The sequence below is a fragment of the Chaetodon auriga genome, chromosome 24 (genome assembly GCF_051107435.1).
Source record: "Chaetodon auriga isolate fChaAug3 chromosome 24, fChaAug3.hap1, whole genome shotgun sequence".
Taxonomy (NCBI): Eukaryota; Metazoa; Chordata; class Actinopteri; order Chaetodontiformes; family Chaetodontidae; genus Chaetodon; species Chaetodon auriga.
In genome coordinates, this window is record NC_135097.1 from 14,322,784 (window position 1) to 14,347,235 (window position 24,452).

The 24,452-nt window shown below is 41.3% G+C and overlaps 1 protein-coding gene across 8 annotated transcripts in view; it reads left to right on the plus strand.

Annotated features, from left to right (window-relative positions):
• The window catches only part of nrxn2b (neurexin 2b), a 623,496-nt gene that overhangs the window by 60,214 nt on the left and 538,830 nt on the right, over nucleotides 1-24,452 (plus strand). For all 8 annotated transcript variants that reach the window (XM_076725432.1, XM_076725438.1, XM_076725436.1 and 5 more), the window contains exon 2: nucleotides 16,014-17,415. In XM_076725432.1, coding sequence (XP_076581547.1) covers nucleotides 16,704-17,415 — 712 coding nt within the window. In that variant the 5' untranslated portion in view covers nucleotides 16,014-16,703. The remainder of the gene's footprint in view (nucleotides 1-16,013; nucleotides 17,416-24,452) is intronic.

Sequence of the window (24,452 nt, forward strand, 5' to 3'; positions counted from 1 at the left end):
ACAGTCACTGAGAAAAAATGTCATTAAATACTGTACAGTTACTGATTAAAAGAGTGGTCATTAAAGGGGTTACAGTTAAAGTAAAGTGCTTGTACACAGAATTTAATATTCTGTTTGATTGCTTTCACACAGGGATGCCTTCTTTTGGCATGTTTCAGGTCAACATGGGACAAATTTGAGCGCACCATCAAGGGTAGGATGACTTGCAAGCAGTTGTTTCTTCAGACAGACTCCATTCATTACGCAGCTGTGTTGTTTTTGATTGGCTGGCTGTTTGTTTTTTTACTGCCTCTCGTCTGCCAGTCAAATCAATGCATTTGCTCTAGCTATCCTGCCGTGCCTGTGACCATCTGACCACATCAGTGCAGGTGGCCATGTCACTGGACAAGAACACCTTTCAGTGCTGGAAGTTCAGCAGTATTTTCCACCCAAAATCAGAAAAGGGCTCTATCATTAGTGTATAGTGTGAAGCTTGTTTATCGGCAGTGATAATACTGTCAGCATCGAAATCAGTCACATAAAGTACCTCCGGCCCCACCACATTTAATGTGCGTTAAAGACATAATTTACCTCTTATGCTCAGTGCCATCCAGTGGGCTACACATTTGTGTTTAATCTCCATTCATGTATGTCAAATTAATCACCTTATTGTCCCTTAAAACATTAGTTGAAATCTAGTCAAAAACTAGTCAAATGTATTGAGTTACATTACTTTGAGGAAGTAATTGGAATGATTGAATAACTTATTAAATTTTTTAACAAGGAAACTAGTAATCTGTAACCTATTACATTTCAGAAGTAACCTTCCCAACACTGCCAACAAGCGTGCCTATTTTTAGCCCCTCCCATGCACTGGGCAGCCAATCATCTATTTACAATGCTGATCACTTAATGTGTAACCAGATTTATGAATGCAATAACATGCCTCTGCTTGCACCACGTTTATTTACATGGTTCTCACATGTGTGTGGATGCCATAATGGAAGTCATTATTCTTCTGCCCTGTGTTCCATTCTAATAGGGCATTAGTATGCTCTTAGAGGCACCATTGGTATTGAGCTCTCTTTCTCTCCTTTAGAGCAGACTAACTGCTACTTGGTCTTTCCTTCATTCTCCCTGTTTTTTCCCCTCCCTCTCTCTCCTTGTTTCTCCCTCTGCTCCCACCCCCACCTTCCCTCCCTGCTGTTCTCTCTCCTCGTGCTTCAAGGTGGTGAATTAGCTCCAGCCTTCAACAGGGATCTGCCTGTAATGAAGCCTTTGTGTTTGTACTCTGAGCCGGCGCTGTTTGGAAATTGAATTGGATGTTCTCTCCCCGCTCAGTTCCTCTTACCTTCCAGCTCCCAACATGGCCCGTGTTTTCTCCATTATGTCATGCATTCCTCACCACAATACTCCACATTGTGTGCCTCAATATGCGGTCATGTTTTTTCAATGTATGCACTCCCAGGCGCATGTCCAAGTACCCTCACCTGCTTGCATGTAACAAAGAAGCACATACATATACAGTAGCTGCATACCACTTTGTGTAATATGAATGCTTGGAGATGTACACTTGGTCAGACATACACATTCCCATTTTCATCCAACAGACAACTCCCCTTGCCATGTCCATGGCCCAATTTGCAGTAATGCTCTATTTTGGCACCCAGAGCTCCCTATACACTTGTACTTGTGCCCTCTCCAGAGTACTTCTCACTCTTCTTCCCCACACTGCCACCATCATCAGTGCTTATCCTTCAGCTGGGTTATTGTTGCTGTTGTTGCCTAATGTGTAACTCCCTGTTTCAAGTCTTCTTGCGTCAGTCTTCACACGTGGCCTCCATGCCATCCTGGAAGCCATCAATATGGATCTGCCCTCACCAAATCCTGCCTGTATAGAAGGGAGCCTTTTTGTGTCCCCTTGCCACGCTCTTACCAAGCGCTTTCGTCTCACTTGCTTCCTCTCTGCCTACTCCCACCACTCTCTCCCCCTCCCCGCCCATATTTCGTGCTGTACTCTCCTGGTAATGGTCGAGAATGAAAGGGAGAGCTTGTTTCTGTTCACTGATGCCCCAGTTGGCTCCTTGCCTTTCTTCTCCAATTGTTGTTGGGGCTTATGTGTCGTTATTGAGCACTTAAGAAGGTAAACACAGTAGGAGGCCCAACAGGGACATGACAGAATACAAGGGGCAGGGGGTTATTTAGGGAGATTGAAAAGGAAAAACATGAAATAGTGGGTGGAATGTGATGAATGATAAATGATGGAATGCTTTCATATTCAAAGAGGGAAGAGGAGTTGACTGGGGGCCCTACACTGCAGCAGAGGGCACACTGAGGAGTGTGAACAACCCAGGTCGCTGATTTATTGTGCGCGTAAAAAACAGGTAACACTCAACATGCAGACCTTTTGCAAGGGCCACTGGCAGAGAACTTTAAGCGCTGCAGACACAAAGTTTGACAGTCACTCTCAGTTTATTTTTCTGTATTTAATCTTTGTATTTTCTTTTTTCTGACATGCACAAACCTGACAAAAAATTTATTGGCATTGCCTCTGGGACAATCTCACATATTCACCACATACGTCCCTAGACTCTCTTTGACAATGAAACTTGATGCACGGATTATGGAAGAAAGATGCAAACATATAATTTTGACTCACTTAGCAGAAAAATAAGATAGACCAACAACTGAGAACAACAATAGTCAGGTTGCACAAGTGGGAGTACGGACAGCATTGCAGGTTAAAGTCCTGTAAAGAGAGGGAGAGATGGACAATGGGAGATTAGACGGATCTGCATTTTTGATATGCTCCAGAACTTTTAACATTTAAAAAAAAATCACATTTCACCTGTATTTGCCTAGTCAAAGCGTATCTATTTGTATCTACCAGTACCAGAAATGACAGCAAGACAGAGCCTGCTGAACTATATGTACAGTGAATACCACAATAACGTTGCTCTTGGATCTTAAAGTTGACTTCCCATTGGCACCTAGTGTATTTGACACTCCCACTATGACTGCTGTGGGTTCTCTGTGGGAGTTCTGGCCTGCCGTTTACATGCTTTAGTGTACAGCATCATTATGGAATAACTCAATACTGCTGCATTATTGCTAGTTTAGTGCTGCTAGATGGACACAGCGTGCACTGGCTGTGGTTCACTCAGCCATATGGGAGAGGTGATTACCCCAGTGGTTTCTGGCTTTAACTTTCACAGGTGGCTCAATGATGCAAACATATCTCTGCAAGGAAGTAGTTGTTGTTTGTAGTAATCGTTAATGTGTGAGAATTGGTGTGAATATGCTTATAAAGATTTATAAGTCATTTTGTGTGATTCTCTTAAGTTTGTTTCACTGGCTCCCTTTATTATAGTGAGGTTATGCAGTTTTTTTAATGAAAGCGATGCAGTTTGTAAACCTTTGCTGTAGGGCAAAGACTTTTTCAAAGATGTGTGCTTCCTATTGCAATTTTGTGTTATCCATTTATTGAGGCAAACATGCACATGCAATTTGTTGCATGAAATTGTTGTTTGCATATGTTATTTTCTATATCATTATTTATGTTCTATTTTTCTTGGCTCTATTCATTGGGCTAATGCATTTCCAGGTAGTTACAACAGTTTTCATGGGAATCATAAAAGTTTCATTTTATTTTGTGGCTGCGCTCATGCAAACAGACACACAAACCATGGCATGGTCATGATTGTTAGTCTCAAAATAAGATAAGACTTTATTGATCCCACCATGGGGAAATTAAGTGAATTAGAATGTTGATTATCAGCTTAGCAATACGGTAATTGATTTATTGTGTTTTTTTTTTTAAGTGTTACATCAAGTTTTCCCTCCCAGTATTTCAAGACATGTTTACACAGTTTCCAGAGCACAGTTGCTATCTCTGATACATTTGGATACACCTTTAATAAATATATAGAATTCCATTATACAAATACAGTAATTCCTTGAACCACATCATGGAGACCAGGCTGGAAGGATATGGATTAAATTCATGTATTTTTTTTTATTCAAATGTTGCTTTTGATCTTTAGATTTTTGACAGATTATGGGGATGCCTGGCTGTGAAAGTAATGGTGACATTACTTGCAGCAACACCAAAATCGCGATAACACATAGCATGAACTAATCTATAAGCAGACCAGAGGAGATATAAGAGCTTTTTCATTATACAGAGGCATTATCTTCATTTTGTCTATGTGACAGAGAAAGTGTGTGTGCCCCAGGTATTACTCACATTGTGTGGCCATAAATCTGTTTACAGTCACATTGTGGGACTTGCCTCACTTCTAGGGACAAAATGCAGGTCCCCTCAGTGTAAATCATTAAATTTGGGGGTGAAGACTTGGGTTAAGGTTAGAATAAGAGTTAGGATTAGGCAAGTAGTGGTTACAGATATGGTTAGGGTAAGTCTCCAGGAAATGAATGTAAATCTATGCAATGTCCCCAAAAGTGATGAAAACCTAACATGGTTTGGGCTGTTGTAAGACATTTTTGATACCTGAATTTTTTTGATATTTTAATTTTATTTTACATGTTGTTCTCTTACTATTAGTCTGTGTAGTCAAACATATTCTTCTAATTATGTCATAGATCATAACTCAAAAAGTCAAGTTGTAGGATGAAATCAGGCAGCCTGTGCACCTCCACCTCGAGCATAATAATAATAATAATAATAATAATGATAATAATAATAATAACGTTGCTCTTGGATCTTAAAGTTGACTTCCCATTGGCACCTAGTGTATTTGACACTCCCACTGCTGTGAGTTCTCTGTGGGAGGTCCGGCCTGCCGTTTACATGCTTTAGTGTACAGCATCATTATGGAATAACTCAATACTGCTGCATTATTGTTAGTTTAGTGCTGGTAGATGGACACAGCGTGCACTGGCTGTAGTTCACTCAGCCATATGGGAGAGGCGATTACCCCAGTGGTGTCTGGCTTTAACTTTCACAGGTGGCTCAATGATGCAAACATATCTCTTGAAGGAAGTAGTTTTTGCTGTTTGTAGTAATCATTAATGTGTGAGAATTGGTGTGAATATGCTTATAAAGATTTATAAGTCGTTTTGTGTGATTCTCTTAAGTTTGTTTGACTGGAACTAATAATAATAATAATAATAATAATGATAATTGATAATGGAGCACACGTGTGTGATGTCAGCAGTCTCATCGGTACTCATACTGCGTGCTTTGCATTATGTTTGAAAACATAGCCATTACCATGTTGGCAGGTTCCTTTTATCTGTGGCTGTATTATTATTATAATGAAATAGCATGATAAGGAATCCCAAGTCAGCAAAAATGTGTAGTGCAAAGTCATGTGAAGGTGTGAAATCCTTACCTTTCTTATCGTTAATCTACTGGTCAAGGCCCCTGATAGACAGTGTGAAACAAACACACACGTAGGCACACATACAGCATTCACATCTGTCCATTGCCTATGCAGCTCCAGCCTCTGATACGATTCCAAATCAATCAGTGAGCGTATCAACTTCATCTTGAGCTAACATGATCATCAGCATCTTACATTTCCACACAAACAGACCTGAGACAACATCCACACCTCCTCCTCTATTAATGGATTTTACAAGGTCATAGTTGGTGCATTTTCTATCAATCATGTGAACCACTGTCTTTTAGCTTTTCCACTTGTTTCTGGTATTAAATCCTGAGGCAATGAGTGGTTTCAATTGGCCTCAGAGGCAACTGGTGTAATATTGTTTTATTCCAGGGGTCATAATTTATCCTGTCTGTAATATCCCCACTGAGGCTGTTGGGAGGAGGATGCATTTTGTCTTGCATGTTCAGGTTGGATGCACTAAGCACAAAGAACTCCTGCATTTTCTGGGCACTTTTTCAGAAAGAGAGTGAGCATTAGCAGTGCTTACATAATCTTATCCTTTATTCTCAACTGCAGTTCTCCCCCAATCCAGCCTGTGTCTCCTGTCTTCTTTCTTCTGCCTAACCTACTTCTGCCCAGGGACTTGCAAATACGTGCATATTCTGTCCCCTTTTTCACAGCTCCCCATGTGTCTGTCTGTGTGTATATGTGTATATGCACACACAAAGCTGTGTGTCACCTCATATCTTTTCAAACCCAATTCTTGCCACTTTTTTGTTCTGAGTCACAAAGCGGCACCGCATGCCTGTGCATGTTCCTGCTCCCTCAGATTTAGAGCTGAACTAAAGGAGACCTGAATCAATGTTTTCAGAGTGGCGTCAGTTCCATTTTTCATCAGTTATTCTTAGTTACTTCTTTCTTTCCTCCTCAAAAGAGGAAGGAGAGCTGGAGGGAGACAGACTTGATACTGTGGGCTACAAGTGAGAGGAGCTGGGTGAGAGGTCTTTTGTAAGACACTGATTTCAACCATTTTGCCCAGATCAATATGCCACCATAGGAAGTGCACTGAGTGAATTGAGAGCCAATAATGAGCTCACCGAGTCTACAAGCTCTGTGAAATTAAACACATTGCTCACCTGCTGCAGATATCGGTGGGCCTTGACTTTTAGTAATCATATCTGTGCCCTGTTGTCAATGGAAATCGCTAAGCTGTAACGTTTAGTAGAATATCCAGGCCCCATTTTATTGCTTTTGTCGGTCTCCAGGCCTCCAGTGTGCTGTGTTTCTTTTGATTCCTCTGAAATGTTTGCAACAGTATGACCCTCCATCAGCTTTAGCTTGGTTATTGAAATGTCAATTCAATTTACAAATCTGCCGTGAAATGTTCCCAAAGTTTTAGAGTTTATGTGTCGTCTACCCGCTGAGTTTACAAGGAATGAGGTCTAAAAGCCAATAAACATTAAAGAAGTTGGTAATAATTGCAGGTTTCCTTCCAATAAGATTTGTCACTAATGGTATTTTTATGAAAGCTGTAGACAACTGATAGATTCTTAACCAACAAAATTGATTAAACCTTTCAGTTTCATTATGCCCTTCTTGAAACCTTCTTGCTTGAATTAAACATTTCGGTATTCTAACACCGTTGAGTAAAAATATATCTGTTTTCTCCGTATGAAAGGGCATTTCAGATCCTTTTCAACCACATTTCCATTATAGTGATGAGTGTCAAAAATTATCACAAGGCCTCTTTACTCTCTGTGTTTTAATTGCAGTTACATTACAGGCCTTTCCCACAGTTCTAGCTCCAGCTCCATTTACCTGCCCCTTCCACTTAAAAAAAAAAAAGAAAAAAAAGAAAAAAAAGAACATCCTCTGTTAGACCGGTGCACAGGTGTCTTATGGATAAACAGAAGCTCAGGAAGGTTGAGAGGTTGACTTCTTAAAATATAGGACAGCCTTCCTAATAAGGTGCAAATATCAGGCCTGTGGCATGAGCAAAGCAAATTGCTTTTTGACAGTATATTTAAGATGGTAATCGACTGTCATTTACCACAGCCAATTCGCTCTGAATTGCTACGTGTGCCTCAGTGTCCCTCCCTCTCCTGCTCCTCCTCTTCCTTTTCTTTCTATCTGCTGTCCCTCTCATTTTTCCTGTCTGATTTGACCATAAATTCATTGGTGGTGAGAAGAAGAACATACACACACAGAAGGTTATTTATGTTTTTTGGCAGAGTGGTGGGTTTTGTACGTCCTGTGTACCTGTATGCACACATAAAGTGTGTGTCCAGGCATTTAAAACCAGTAACATTGTTGAATTTGAAAAGATACACAGAATATATAAACTCCCATTGTAATTGCTGTTGTGCCCATGAAAAAATAACAATATATATAGCAATAGCTTGTGTTCCTTCAAGGCGCCTGCTGTACTTGCTGCCCTCTTACCTCTTATAGGCTGGTTGGCTTCTGCAAAAGTGCTTCTTGTCATTGGCCACTGCGGAACCAGAAATATCCTCTAATTGCACCTGCCATTGCCCCAATTAACATGCAGGAAAGATGAGACGGCTGCCACCCTATAAAGCTGCTAATGGCCCCTTTTTGTGTTGGTGCTGTTTTCTAGAGCCAGTCTCAAGTTGTAGTATAATGGTTGCCTTAGTAATGCAAACACTATTTATTGTAGGCTCCTATATACACAGGCAAGATCCATACTGGTCTTAAAAATGTTGAACAATGAGCTTGACACGTTGAGATGCACTTACAGTAACATGCCCTAAAAGAGAAGATGTATGTAACCACATTGTGTCAGGAGCCCACAAGGAGACACCACCATAACAGGCAGAGGCAACTCAGAGGACAGACTCTTTATAACATTTCTAATCATTGTGGAGAAGTTTCACATATTTCAAAGAAACTGTACTTGTACCGCTTACATACATTTCACTTTTAGCGAAAGCATTTACCTTTTCACATGACATGGGCAGCAAAATATGCTATTTTTCACATCACATTTGTTGGTGGAGGACGCAATATTCACAACATTTCCAGGCATTAGATTCCCCCCCCCCCCCAAATCTTCCTTCCTCAATCACCAATCTTCCTTTAATAAATCAATTGTCACTTATCTTTTCCATATACGGTGCAACAAATCTCATCCTTACATTAACTAAGGTTTGACATTTCAGAGAGTTCCCTTGAGTCCCTTTTGGCTATTTCATACATTTTTAGACATATATACTGCCGAAAGAGTGTCCTTTTTCCACCTTCTAGTTGACAATGGCTATAGAAAAAGCCCAGTGGCTATATCGACAGTACTGTGTTCTCTTCCTAAAATAGCCACAATACTTTTGTCAGCTGCACACTATCAGTTCCTTGTTCCCCACAGTGCGGAATGGGAAGGTCTTTGTCTCTGACCACGATGGTTCCTTCTCGTCTGATGGTGACAAGATAAAGGAAGGAGGGAACGAAAGAGTCTGTATATGTGTGTTTGTGTTAAGGGGTAGGAGTAGGAACATAGTGAGCAAGCAAACATCTGCAGATGCACTGCCTGGCAAGATGACTGTGGAGTGAGTTCTCCTTTCGTTCTGTCCTTCCTCTTTTCACTCTCAAGCCTTACTTCTTTCTGTTGCCTTCCAACCCTCTCTGTCTTTCCTACGCCCCGTCTCACTCTATCACTTCCTCCTCTCTTCTCTCTCTTTCTCTCTTTTCTCCCAGATAAGGCCAGTAGAGCTGCAGGCTGCTGGGCTGGTTAATTGGAACGGGAGAGTCTTGAGGCCTGGCCAGTGAGCCTTGTGCTTCCTACCAAAACATCTCCAGGCACCAAGACAGCCACACGCGTGCTGCTGGGCGCACACACGCACACACACAAACTTAATCGGCCACATTCCCACACGCCCCTAGCAAACATTTTACATTTCACGCATGCAAAGCAACACAGTCTGGCTGAACAGGTAGGGGTTCAGTATCTCACTCAAGGAAAGAGCAGGAAAACAGCACTCACAGATATTTAAATTTGTATACTGTAAACATATATAATGTCCAGAGCTGCCTTTGATTGCACTCTTACATGCATCACTTTTGGCACAAATTCTTCTGCCTTTATGTACAATTATATCATGCACACACACACGCACGCACACACACACACACACACACACACACACACACACACACACACACACACACTAGTTTACCCCTCCAGGTACTGAAAGTGCAGCCGTGTACTCCAGTGGCTCACACGGATATTTATTTGAGACCACTATCAACCCCACACAAGGCTGATAACATGACAGAGCTTAACCTTGGGCGCAAACGAAATGACAGTTCATTCTGCTTAGCATTCACGTAGGCTGGATTCAATTGGAGTTACACTTAAAACAGTGGCCACACCTGTAGTCCGTGAGCTCTTATGCTTCTGAAAGGTTGGAAGTAGGTGGAACCAAAGTGGGGTGGTGATGGATAGCCAGTTAAACCGAGAGAGGGAGTTAAAGAGTGAGGGAGTGTGAGGAGGGAGAGCCATGATGGGAAATGAGAGGCATTATGAGGAGGTTAGTGTCAAACAGGGAGGAAAAAGGAGGATGGAAGGACAAGCGAAAGAGGTATTTAGAGCTTGGATGAGCAGGCAGCCATACGCTAATGTTACAGTATGTGTGCAAAAACTCTCAGCCAGTCTTTCTCTCCCTCTGTCTCACAACATGATTGGTACATTAAACTGCAGTATGATGAGGCTGGCGGATGGCACGCAGATCTAATGCTGCAGTTGTGTGGAGGATGATGTGCGTGTGAGTGCATGTGTTGCTGCATGATTGCGTCCAAAGAAGCATCACAGGCTAAGTGTCAGTGAAGTTCTCTTTCTGTTTTCTTCATTTATATCTCTCATGCTAAGTCTTGCTCCCTCCCCACCCCTCTACTCTCCTTTTGTCGGCCATTTTGTTGGCTTGTTTAGAGATGTAATAATGTCTTTTCAGTGACCGAGAGGTATGCTTCTTCTGTCACTGGCTTACATTACGCAGCATGTGGGCTTCTGTGTGCCTTCATATGGCCATTTCTGTCATTTACATGACTTGTTTTTTGAATGAGGCTGTCTGCCAACACTGCCATCCACTGAGGCAAGTCCACTGTGTCTTCTGTGTCCACTGTGCCTGTCTGTAATTGATCTCTTGACTAGCCAGGCTGGTTGAAAACAACTTCTCCCACAAAGTCTCCCTTTAATTATTTCCAGCCAGTGGTTATTGATTGACTTGATAAAGGAGACATGTGGGTGACCTGTTACTGCAAAACCAAGAGAGTCTAAAGAAAGCTGCAGAATATTGCTACAGTACTGTATGTGGTTAAGTGTGTCTAAGTGCTGTCTCTCACTGATCTTTCACTACATCCCTTTTATACTGTTCCCAAAGTCAACCTGCATGACTGCCTTCTCACCCTCACAACATTTCAGCTCTTAGAGCAAATTCATTTACTCCCCATGATTCACCCTGTCAAGGTGTCACGACAAAAAGAGCAAGGAGTCCCGCTAAAGTCGTTATTAATCTCGCTGTTACAGAGCTAACAGCAAGGCTAAAGCCCTTGATCTGTTTCATTAGCATCTTCTCATCAGGACTAAATGCAGTTAGCACTAACAGCCAGAGCTAGTCACTAGCGGCTTACGGCTGCCGAGGCTGATCAAAGGCAGTAGAATAAAGGTGATGTAGAATAAAGGCCCGCTCACCTCTGTGTTAGCTCACACGGTTAACGTGACTGGTGGATTGTGTCATTGAGCTCTGCTTTCGCCATACTGATTACTTACTTATTTTTATTTTTTGCACCCACCCAATTTAATGTGCTGTCTCCTTAATTTCTTCTTTAAAATGTAGGTTTGTTCTTTTTTTTTTTTTTACAGTTTTTGTAATTCCTCCTTCCCTCAATCCTTGAGTCATAAATCTGTCTCTTCATCCTAGAGCTGCGTTCCAGTGATGTCAGAGAGAAACTTTGGCTTTCTAGTAGGAAATTTTACACTCTTAACTTCCTCAACCTAGAAATCTCACATCACATTAACATGGTGGCACAGACTGTAAGCAACAACATTCCTGATTCATAACACATGTGAAACATTGACCTAATATTACATTACCTGGAAGTAATTAGCCTATATGTTTAATATCAAATAGTAAAATTGCACTTAGTTATCAATATTTTTGCTAATTAGCTAGCTGATGTCAAGCTGCATTGACTTTACCCTTGGGCACAGATGGACTTATTTGGAAGAAAAAAGAAAATCTTGTTGTGTTCTGTACTTGCTCCCTGGTTTTCTAAGAATCACCAGTGAAACACATAAGGGTTTTATTTACAGCTTCCTTGGAAATGTCTGAGATCTAAACTTGCCATTTCTCTCATCTCCCCTCCCCATCCTACTTCCTTCATCTTTGATATTTGAAATGTCTTGGCACCAGCCTTCTCTTCCCATGTTTCTCTTTGCAACTCCCGCTCCCACCACTTCTTTTTTAAATTCTTGTTCTCCATCTTGACCAGGAATATTAAAAGTGGCTCAGCGTGCCTCTCTGGTTAATTAGAGCACAGCAGCAGCAGCAGCAGCCCCATGCTGATGGATGGTACACTGCTGAGCTTCTCACAGGCCAGGATTAATGGCTCCTGCCTGACCAGGATATGTTGTGTGTGTGTGTGTGTGTGTGTGTGTGTGTGTGTGTGTGTGTGTGTGTGTGTGTGTGCTTGTTTGCTTGTGGAAACTGTTTGTATAATGCATGCTTAGGTATATTTGTGCATAGGGAAAACTATTTGCTTGTGTAAATATTTGTGTGTGAACTACACCTCTATTATCCTTTATCTTGATTATTGTACTGTATAAATATTTCATATGTTTCAGCCATTTTTATTACACTTAAAAAAGTATTTCAGTGCCATATTTGCAATTCTAAATAGGATGTCGCCTCTCACTTGGGAAAAAAAAAAAGAAAAATGCACACTGAACTCTGTGTAGCAGGTGGGCAGTGAGGTATTCAAAGCAGACTTCAGCTGATTGTCTATGAGCTGAGTGGTTGCGTAAGAAGGAAGATGAAAGCCTGGCACAGCTTCACACGACAGGTGTAGTCTGGTCTGTGGGGAATATGGAAACCTTGGGCCAAGGCGGAACTCTGAAAGAGATGGACTAAACACCAAAACACACAAATTTACTGCAACTGCCTTCACACACCAAACCTCACAAACAAAAACCAGAACAAATTCACCAAATCTCACCAACATTTATACATCAAAGTTACATTCATGCTAAAGACTTTCATGGCCAATTTTACATACTCCTTTTTGTTTTAAGGTTTTTTTTGCATTTACTCTAGGATGTAAGCCACATACAGTGTCACAGCAGTTGATAGTTGTTTAAAAGAGACCTCTTGAAAATACAAGCAACAACCTCTCAGTTTCTGTTTCCAGCTGAGTTTGATTATTAAATTTGGGCATCTCCTCAAGGACCAGTCCAGCTGTCAAGATTTCACTTTCTTTACATCACTTTCTCTGTGCTAATGCTGGGTTAGCTTCGCTGCTGTGGGCATGAAAATCATGACATCTGGCTCAGATTAAACTTATTATCTTGGCAATTGTCGAGTACTTCCAGTTGGACCATTCAGTACAAACAATTTTGTGACACCCAAATAAAAAATGCAGACTCTGAGGTCCATATTTTTTATTGTTGTTGAAGATTTGATACTATCCAGTTTTTAACATGTAAAGCACTTTGTGCTACATTGTATGAAAAGTGCTCTATAAATAAGGTTTGATTGATTGATTGATTGAATAAAATAATGGGTGAGACATTTTCCACTGCAATGTGGATGTAGCCAAAGTCTCTTAAACAGTTGGAGCAGAGTTTCTGTTAAGGTCGTGCCAACGTTCCCCCATGGGATGATGTGAGAGGAAATGGGTTGATGGCGGCTCACATGACTGTGCAGCTATCCTGAGGGCTGCAGAGCTTCGCTGGACAAGAAGTCGGGTCAGGCTGTGTGAGGCTGGTTACGGATTGCTCTTTCAGTCAAGTTTCCCAGCTCTGCTGCAGCTCAGCCAGGCACTGTGAACGAGAGAGCTGTTCTTTTTCTTCTGGAATGAATTCAGGTGGATGGATGTCATGCCACCAGTTAGGGAAAAAATGGCAAACGTGTTATTTTTGGATTGAAACTGGACCAAAGCTGGATCGTACATGTCATTTATAAAACAGTGTTGTGCCCAAATGCACACACACACGCACAAAGACACACAGAACAACCGTCGGAGCTTTAGATATCTCTTGAGGCTTGTTACATTTCCTCAGTGTCATAGTACCATCAGGCGAGCCCGCCAATACCTGCTAATAACTAGCAGCAGAATGCATACACTGATGCTGAGCACAATAAAGCTTCATAAACATTGCGTTGGGAAAGAAGCAGGAAACACTGCTTCTGTCTGTAGTGGTAGAACGTCCCCAAACAGACAGAAATAACTCCATGAATATTCAATTTGGCCAGGGAATATTGCAAATCTATTTACCCATAAGGGACACAGATGTGATTAAAAGAATGGTTGATTAAACAAGCTTAAGCTCTCAAATTGTTCTCAAAATGCAATTCTTTTGGTCCCAAAGTGTTCAGGGTTTCATCATGTTTTTGTTTTGGTTATAATGGCAATTGAAACAATGTCATGATCTGTTGGTGGGGGGGGGGGGGGGTTACATGTGCATAAAAACAGCAGGCTGATTGCACATGATGTAATATAGTGTATGTTTGCATATTAGTTGCAATTTTTTGCTTCAGTATAATTATGTGTACATTATTCCTGCCCGTTTAAATTTTCTGCACAATAGACCTATCAAAATATCTATATCAGCATGCCTCATGACGTTGAACAGACCATATGTTTGTTATCACAGCTGTACTTAATAAATCCTTTGAATCAAGCATTTTATTTTCCAGTGGCATATGTATGTGTGTGTGCTGGTGTGTGAGAGTGCAAACAAGAAGAATGTGTGCAAACATGCAGATTGGGCTCCGTCACTCAGGACCAAAATAAACAAGCCCCAGTTTTATCACTCCTAGCAGCATCTTGTGCCTGCTGCATATTAGAAGACATTTTTTCTGACAGGGATTCGCATTAAACAGTCTGACGTACACTAAGTCACGTGTTCTTAGTCCAAGATGTGTCCACATTGGATTCAGATTGTGTGACGATGTGGGAATCATGAAGCATAACACATAATACTTTTCTTTTTGCAATCTATTTTGTACCAGTTGCTGTTGGAACAGAAACACGCTACTGCAAGCTGCTTATGCACCTTTTCACCACCAAGTGCTGATTACACCGAAGTGAGAACACTAATTGGTTTTTGACTCTATAGGATTACAAATTGAGCTGTTTATCATTAAAACCCTCCCACAGCAAAGACAAAAAGTCTGATCATATACAGTGTGTTAAACATGATATTGTTGGAATGGTCAAGTGGGCTGGGTGAGGTACCTTGTCAGGATCAAGCAGGAAACACAACATTTCCACCCATATGACATAGTATAACGTTTTTAATGTCAGATAATGTCAAAGCCTGTGGATGCCCGTATTCTTTTTGTTTTTTGTATTGTCAGAATGATACAGTGCCAATTTTCCATAAGTTGCTGAAGCAAATTATCTCCTGACTTAAAACACTTGAATGCCAAGCATGATGTGTACTGTGCTTCTGATTTTGAGAATGCAACCTCATAGGTACGATCTTAACGCAGCATGACTTTCTTTTGGTTGCCAATATGAACATCACCCAGAGACAAATAGCCGTAATATTATTTGTCTTTCTTCTTTCTTCTGTTTCCCACAGCTCTGTCTATCCCCCCTGTCCTCCCTCATTTTTCTTCGACATTAAGCCTCGCCCCTCTGAGATCATCATTATGCAGCCGTTCTTTCTCTATGTCTGTGTTTCTGCGATATTTCTCACACTCGCTACTCTGCTTGTATGCCACCATCATTGTTGTTGTGACTTTGAAGCCAGGCAGGATAGCACAAGGGTGCATGAGCAGTGGTGAGCGGAGCTTTAATTGTATGTGTTGGAAATTACATTGCACTGAAGAAATAATGGCCAGGGATGAGGCTGAGCCCCAGGATCAAGACCTGCTATTTAGATAGCTATTGACACTGCAGCCCTTCACTCTGAATCACATTTGATTTAATGATGTGTGCATTTGAATATGCATGTCCATAGTGTGTGAGCGCCACACTGGAAGGTTGTGATTTATCAAATATACTCTATTGTTGATTGGTCACAAACTATGTATGGATGACAGCTTTCTTCACTGCTGATGAAGCCGTTATACTAAGGTTCAGTACATTACTTGACATCTATTAGACATGACTGAGAGGGAGCAGATGAAATGACAGTCATATTGCCAAGGCCCCTCTGGGAAGTATGGAGCCATGTAAAACAAAGAATGCTTATTTAATCCCTTGCGCCAGACAGACTTCTTATTTTTTTTTTTCAAAGTGAAGAGAGCAAAGGGAAAATAAAGTAGCAAAGTAGATAAAAGAAATTAAATGGCATAAAAAAATATTCCAAGGCTATCAATTGTGTAATTGCTGGTTAACTTAACATAGAATGTGTCACATTTCATGTGGACATGAAATGCACTGGAACATGTTTGCATGTAATTTACAGTTGTTTCTTTTTGTGTGTGTGTGTGTTTCTTTCAGATCCCCATCTGGCACCACAATGATGGGACCCATACCTGCATAAAGCTTCATGGTCCGTAAGTTTCAGGAGAGGAATGGGTTTATGCTGAAACCATGAACGCATCGTGTGCTCCAACAGACGCCAGCAAGCTCTGATACCCGTCTACACTACGGCTCCCTCATTCTTTTGCTCATTTTCTTCTGCTTGCACTCCCCTTAGAGAAAGATCACAATCGGATAACTCTTTCCCCAAGCTTTTGGCGGCAGCTCAAATTTCCTGGAAATTGCACTGAGATCTGGATTCCAGAGACGAAGATTCTATTTTCGGTTCAGGATAGACCAATAGGCTTTTGAAGAAACGGCTGTGTTGAAATTATCATATCCCCCCTCTTTTACTCTCCTGCTATTCCTCATTCCTTTCCTCCAAGTCCCAGAGGCACCAACTGATGGAGAGACGAAGGAGAGAGTCAGGATAAGGACAAGAATTAGAGCACCAGAGAGAGGAGGAAAAAACTGCTGATTCGCCAGGAAAATTGGAGTTGGGCCCCTGTGAGGATTATTTTACTCTGTGAGCTTTTTATCCCAGTTAAGTGATATATCATAATTGTTTACATTTGAAAACTTTTAGCCACAGTGAAGCCAGGTTTGTGGTCTGTGGTTCATTAGATCTATAAGACATCAAGCAGAGAAGGGGAATTGGGGATTTTGAGCATGACAAGGGGGTTAAGATTCCTGTGTTGGCCCCTGTGGCCTCTGGCCCTACTCAGCCTGCTCACTACAGTGACAATGCTGGAATTCGGTGGGGCGCCCGGCCAGTGGGCACGCTACGGACGCTGGGAAGCTGGATCAGTGGGTGAGTTGAGCTTCAGTCTCAAGACCAACATCAGCAAAGCCTTGGTACTCTACCTGGATGATGGCGGCAACTGTGACTTCTTGGAGCTGCTGATTGCTGGTGGGCGCCTCCAGCTGCGCTTTGCCATCCACTGTGCAGAGCCGGCCACTTTGCACATGGAGACACGTGTGAATGATGACCGCTGGCACATGGTCTTGCTCACCCGCAACTTCCGTGAGACGCTCCTGATGGTCGATGGTGAGACAAAAGTGGCTGAGGTCAAGTCCAAGCGGAAGGAGATGGCAGTCGTCAGTGACCTGTTTGTGGGTGGGATCCCACCTGATGTGCGCCTCTCTGCTCTGACGTCTAGCACAGTGAAGTACGAGCCACCCTTCCAGGGTTTGATCTCCAATCTGAAGGTGGGGGAGATGCCTCCTACTTTGTTAAATAGCCAGGGCATTCAGAGCGACCTGGAGTACCTCTGCACCAAACAGAACCCGTGCTTCAATGGAGGGTTTTGCTCTATTCAGTATGGAGAAGTTCACTGCGACTGCACCCACACCCGCTTCAAGGGGAAGTACTGCAAGGAAGGTAAGGAACCATCACCTGCTACACCTGCTATACCCTGATTTCATTGCGTTGTTCTCCTGCAGCATTCGTTCGGCTTTCAGGGTGTGTTCCCTAACGGCATGTTAAAGCTACGTTAAATCTATTACTGGTATCCTCTGCTTGCTAAATTACTCATAATCTCTGACATGTTGGAGATTTGGCCCTTTGGTTTTTCGGTTATTTTGTAGCAATTCAGTCTCCTAAGGGGTCAGTGCTTATGAGAGTTTCTGCATAGTAAAGTGAGTTGTACAGTTCTGATGTGTAGAAATTATGTTAAATAAAATAGTCTCGTCTTGACCTTTTCTGTGTCTTTTGCAGAAAAGTCACAAGTAATTCATTTCTCTGGTGTGAGGCAGTAGGATTTCAGTGTTCTAGCAGGATTTAGTAGTTGAGGTGTAAACCCAATGAGGGCTCAGAGGAAGGACAGTGATGTGCTTTCTGAAAAGGCTGCTTGAGGCAGGAATTTTGCCATTTTCACTCTTCTGTTATTAAAATAGGTTTAAAGAAGTTGCTGTGCTTGAAAGATTGATTTATTGAAGAAATGACACTGTCTTTGCAATTATCTGACTCGTACAAGTCTTACCCATGGCGCAGGTACAAGTTTGAGTGTGGATGGGATTTAACAAAAAAAAAAAAGAAGAAGAAGACAATACTTAACATCAAAGGTGCTGAATATCTCAACAGAATATTTCAAATGCAAAATCACATGTTGTAGGCCTGCTTTTCAAGTTGCTCTTTCTTTCTTTCTTTCTTTCTTTCTTTCTTTCTTTCTTTCTTTCTTTCTTTGCCTGTTGTCTCTGCCGTATACACTGCTCTTGCCTTCATTTGCTCTTGGGATGTGCTCCTGTGCTGTCAGCTCATGTCAAAGTCTGTTCTGTTTTACACCTCTGGCTCCCTCCTTCACTGACACATCCCATTTCCATATCTATGTTTTTTCCCTCTCTTTCACGTTCATCCATCTCTCCGTTTCTCTTAGTCCTGCAGCATTTTCTTCAGCCGCCTCCTACCTTCTCCTCTCAAGGCTATCTGGGCTTTCCATCTCTCTTCACCTCCCTACCCCTCTCTGTCTCTCCTGAGTTCACTCCCTTACTCCACTTATCTCTCTTTCACCTTTACCCGCTGTCAGCACTTCCTACTCCTGCCTCTCCTCCTTCCACTCTTATCTCCCTCCTCTCTTTCTTTCAAACTGTCCGCATCTTCACACCTTGCTTGTGAATTATCTCATCCCCTATACAGTCATCAGAAATTGTTTGCTATGTCTTGATCATTTGTAATGGGGAGTTGAGCTCCTACATTATCTCCAGTTTTTACTGTTATAATATGTACTAGAAATACTGCATCGCACCCTCTATAATAATGGACTCAGTAGCTCCTACCTTGTCCTGTGTGATGAAATTACTTGTAATTACTGAAGCTTCAAAAGGTAGATAACTACTTTGCCAGCAGTTATGTGCCAATTGTTTGAAGTCTTACATTTTTGTGGCACTCACAGATAAGCTTTGACAGCGCAGAGAAAGAAATCGACCCAAACAAATATTTTGTTCTAATTTTTGTTGCTGTATTGCTTTTGATAGATCTGAAGCAATAAGAATAAAATCAGCATGTAGCCATGATTTAGATCAAAGCCCTTAAGTTGTTTTGATGTAGAAAGACTAGAACAGGCTTTAACAGCTTGAGAAGCTGTATTGTTTTGTCTTTTGCTCTCTGAAGAAGCCAAACAAAAGCAAAATCCTTCATTTCTTGTCGAAAAGTTATTGCTGTTCAGAGACCCTATAGCACAGCGAATGGTGTCACTTCTGGACAGCCATATAGGTATGTCTGTCTCCAGCCTTCTTGCTGTGTCTCTCATATTTCCCAGTTTCTTTAATTCTTGAAGCCTTTTCTCCTTCTCTCTGTGTGCTCTGTGTCAGATTGCTGTGTGGTTGCTGGAAGCAGATACCACTGCTTGGCTCCTGGCTAAATTGAGAGCAGAATACCAATGCAGTGCTACAGTGACTGCAGGAAACATTTGTCCTTTTGAAATGGAGAGAGACAGTAAGATAGAGGCAGACAATAGACATGGAGGTAAAGAGGAGAGACACAGAACAAGAAGAAATCAGGTTGATCAACAGTGAGAAATGTAGAGGAGAGCAAGAATGAGAAAGACGCCATCAAGATATTCATTTGCTCAGTGTTAATTTATTTTCTGAGATGTTCTTTGGTTTTAGGACCGTTAATTGGGTCATTATGGCTGGCTGCCAGCGCAGTGGTGTATTTATTCCTTTTATCTAACATGTGGGTGGGAATGTAAAGGTCTCTCTCTCTCTCTCTCTCTCTCTCTCTCTCTCTCTCTCTCAGTTGGTTTAAGACACTTTAGATGTCTGTGCTAACAAATCCGTGTCTTGCTGTGTTAGCTCTGTGGTGAAGGGGCCATGTCAAAGGAAAGCTTATTTTAAAGGGCTACTGCCTGCTCACTTCAGAGAGGAAGAACGCATCATTTCATGGAAACATTTTTAATGATGAGATGTGGCACTTGCAATATATTCACGTGTCTTGTACTAGATGATTCACGATGTGCTACTTGATCATTTAGGCATTTAGCTGATGCTCTTCACAGAGGTTTACAGTTGGTAGAGTAAGCTTCATTTCCTAGACCTCTAAAGCGTCAAACAACAAAAAATATGTCGTGCAAAGCTCTCAGCAATAGTTCTGTACATTGTTGTAATGGCAGTGCAATTATGATTTTATGGTGGCCCCCAAGAATGAAGCCTCATTTGAAGACAATTAGATAACCAGAAGTAGCAGGCTGATGTTCTTTGTGTTTCATTTCTGTTTTCTTGAATAGCCACACCTAACGGCATCTTCACACTTGATACTGCAATGCAAGCTGAGCTGGCTTTGTTTGTACACGAAAGTCCCCTCTGCTGTGTGTGTATGTAGTATCTGTTGCTCCCATATGTGAATGTGTTTGGCATATATGTCTGAAGTATGTTGACTATTGTATTTACAGTAGGATGCAAAAGTTTGGTCAAAATTTCTGGCACTGTGAATAATTAAGTGAATAGAAGATGGACTGATCTCCAAAAGTCATAAATTTAAAGATGAAAGATCCCTTCAACATTTTACCTAAGATTAATGTATCATTTTTATTTTGTACAATTTTAGAATGGAGAACAGAGAAGGAGCACCATGCACAACAAGACATTTGAGCCTTCAGATAATTTTTACCAATGTCTCTGACCTTAATCAGCTTGTTATGGTTATGGCTTGTTCACAATCATTGTTAGGAAAGGCCAGGTGATGCAAATTTCAAAGCTTTAGAAATGCTGTGACTCCTCAAACCTTGTCCCAACAATCAACAACCATGGGCTCCTCTAAGCAGCTGCCCAGCACTCTCAAAATTTGAATAATTGATTCACACAAAGACTGAAGAAAGCAAAGCATTTTCAGGAAGCCATTTCCTCAGTTTGTAATGTAATCAAGAAATGGCCGTTAACAGGAACAGTTGGAGGTCAAGCTGAGGTCTGGAAGACCAAGAAAACTTTACGAGAGCACTGCTTGTTGGATTGCTACAAAGGAAAATCAAAACCCCTGTTTAACTGCAAAGGAACTTGCATCGAATGTTTGCAAAACAAGCCTGATGCATTTTAGAAACAGGTCCTGTGGACTGATGAAGTTAAAATAGAACTTTCTGAATGTATGTTCGGAGAAAAAATGGTGCAGAATTTCATGAATAGAGCACCTCTCCAACTGCTGAGCATGGGGTGGATCGATCATGCTTTGAGCTTGTTTTGCAGTCAGTGGCACAGGGAACAGTTCGCTGGTAGAGGGAAGAATGGATTCAATTAAATACCAGCAAATTGTGGAGGCAAACATCATATGGTCTGTAAAAAGAAAAAAAAAAAGCTGAAGAGGAATAGAAGGGCTTCTACATCAGGATTATGATCTTAAACACACCTCAAAATCCACAATGGACTAACTCAAGAGGATCAAGCTGAAGGTTTTGTCCCGCAACCTAAAAATCATAGAAAATCTGTGGATAGACCTTCAAAGAGAATCTCACAGAATTGAAAGATTTTTGCAAGGAAAAATGAGCGAAATCCTCCCAAACGAGAACTGAAAGAGTCTTAGCTGGCTACAAAAAGTGTCTACAAGAAGTGACACCTTCCAAAGGCGGTGTTACTAAGTGCTGACCGTGCAGGATGCCCAAACATTTGTTTCTGACCCTTTTCCTTTTTAGGTATTTTGAAAGTGTAAAAGAGGAAAATAATGGGGTAATCTTGCTTCAGATATTTTAGGAATATGTCATCTTTAACTTTGTGCTGTTTGGAAATCACGTTGTCTTTTAGTTGCTTAGCTATTTACAGTAACAGAGATTTTGACCTAGGGTACCCAAACGTTTGCATGGTACTGTATATACTTTGGGTTTTCTGACAAATAAATGGTGTTGGGATGCCTAATCCTTCCCCTTGTCAAACTCTGACAATGAATATACATTACATTTAAAGAACACATGTAGCTTGCACCTCATTTTCACCCTTGTTTCACCTTTAGCTCCCTTTGTCATGTCAGCTTTGCGTATGTTTGTTCATCCACACAAAAATTGTTCAGGTGAAGTAGGAGGTTGTTCAGGCAGGATGGAGGTTGAAGGTGAACATCACACAGTCAGCCTGGTCATTTTTTTTTTTTAAACTGACCTCTGAGCTCAAACAAAATTCAGACTTAACTCACAAATATTACATTGAATGCTCACAGAGAAGCAAACATACTGTATATAAAACACATCTGTATGCGCTTGTATGCGTGCATGTCGGTGCACCTTCCATGCCATATTCATAGATTCTCTTCCCATTAGCTTGCATTTTGAAGTAGTTATGGTCAGGCCGTTTTCCATTAAGGGTTGTAATTAAAGCCTCTCTGTGCCTCTGTGGGCCATTGTTTTTATAATTGATGCTGACCCTGGCTTTGTTCTCTGTTGACTCCTGAACAACAGTGTGGGGCAAGCCAGCTATGAGCTCTCAAGTCAGGGTAATTAGAGGTTAAATCAATTTGTGAATATGACTGCTGTGATATTAATACATTAATTTACACAACAAACTGTGATCAGTCTTTCAGGTTGCCATGAGGCTGAATTTGCACCTGACTTTTAAACCATTTGCAGACTGAAATGATAAATCCACAGAAGCCAGTCACTTCATTGGAATTGAGTGAAAATAACAAATTTGTTTGGCTAAAGAAACAGGAAATATGTTTTTCTTATGAAAAATTTCTTTCTTTGGACAAAACTGGACTTCAGAATAAAACCAAGCCTAAAATGAGCATAGATTGAATTTATTGATCTCTGTGGCCATTTCAGTGTAGCAATTTACAAATGCACTGGACGGTGAACTTAAATGCTTTCACATTGATTTTAGAAGATTAGATGCAGGGAATTTCCAGTATGGAAGTCTGTGTCTGTGTTTTGCTGCCCCCTCTGGTTAAACGTTTCCAGTCTGTTTCATCCGTGACCACCCCTTTTAAAATCTTATTTTATAATTAAAGTATAAAGGCTTGTCTACACAGGTGTAGCCACGTTTGTCACTCATCTGTCTGATGTGCCTCTGATTGGACAGATATTGTTCTAATTAATAGAACTATCTCCTCAGGCAGTGCTAAGGATTTGCATTGCACTTGTACTCTAACCACTTGGGGCCCGAGGTGTACTTTTACATTTTAATTTCATGTGCATAACTACAGTGCTTGGGTGTTGGGCTCTAAGCACTGCAAAAGTGGTGTGACCTACACACAGTTTTGTGCCTGAACTCATCCTGCTGCTGCTCCTTTCACTATGTAGCCTGTGTAGACATTGTGTATAATAATCAGGAGTTGGCAAATGGGCAAAAAGATTTACTGATTACTGATTTATTTTATTTGCAGTTATGTAGCGTAGGAGTGAATTTAGTGATTTTGTTTTTTAGCTTGTGAGAGGAAATGATATGAGGCAGTATCACAGAAAATTGTATGTTATCTGTCCACATTTGCTGCTTGTTGTCTGCAGTGAGATAAACATGATATCACCATTTATAAGGGAAAAAAAGTTGATGCCGCAGCTCTTTTCCAAGTGTTTAAAACCAGCTGTTTAGTTCATTACTGCTCACTAATCTTCAATTCAGTTTCATCATCACTTTATACACACACAAACACACACACACACACACACACATATGTATATGTTGAAATAAAGGAGAAAACTAGGTCCCTGAGGAGCCCTGCAGTTAACCGGCCTGCACCCTTCACATCAGGATGGCTGCACCCCTTTACCGCAAGACGCCGTCACCTCAGGCGAGCCTGTATTGTAGCTGAGTAGAGACCGAGAGAAGGAAAGAGAGAGACAGAACTGTGTTCAGGGAGTCAAGGCTTCAGCTTCAAACACACACTGTCCTTTTTATAGCCTGTGGAGATGTTTTAACACAGTCTGCCATGAACAGATGCTATTTTCCCCAACAGGCCAGAGTAATCTGGGTTTATCAGCAGTTGTAATTCATGACCGATAAGGGCTCAGAACCCCTCCTAACACCGCAACCCCCATGAACATTTTTTATACCACAGCTCTACATATCTTTACCCAGTGCTCTGAATATTGTTTTAATATTTTCTCCAGTCAGATAGAAATGTGAGCTCAAATGTGATGTTGAAAAAACTTCACCTTTTCTCGTCTCCAGCTCTGAGACAGGAACCCCTTCATACCCACACCCTTTATACTACAACCTCACATTGATCTGATGATTATCACATGAATATTTCAGAACATTTATTTTGTGAAATTGCAGTTCACATAGTGAACAGGGAGCTGTTATTTAAAATAGTTATGGGGCTGCAATTTTTTTATTGTGTCATAAAATAAATCTAAAAAATGTGTCATCATTTCGCAAAGTCCTATAAGTAAGCCCAAACTATAATTATTGGATCAGAATGGGGCGCCTGTGGCTCAGGAGGTAGGGCAGTTGTCTGCCAATCAGGAGGTCGGTGGTTCAGTCCCTGGCCTCGGCAGTCGACATGCT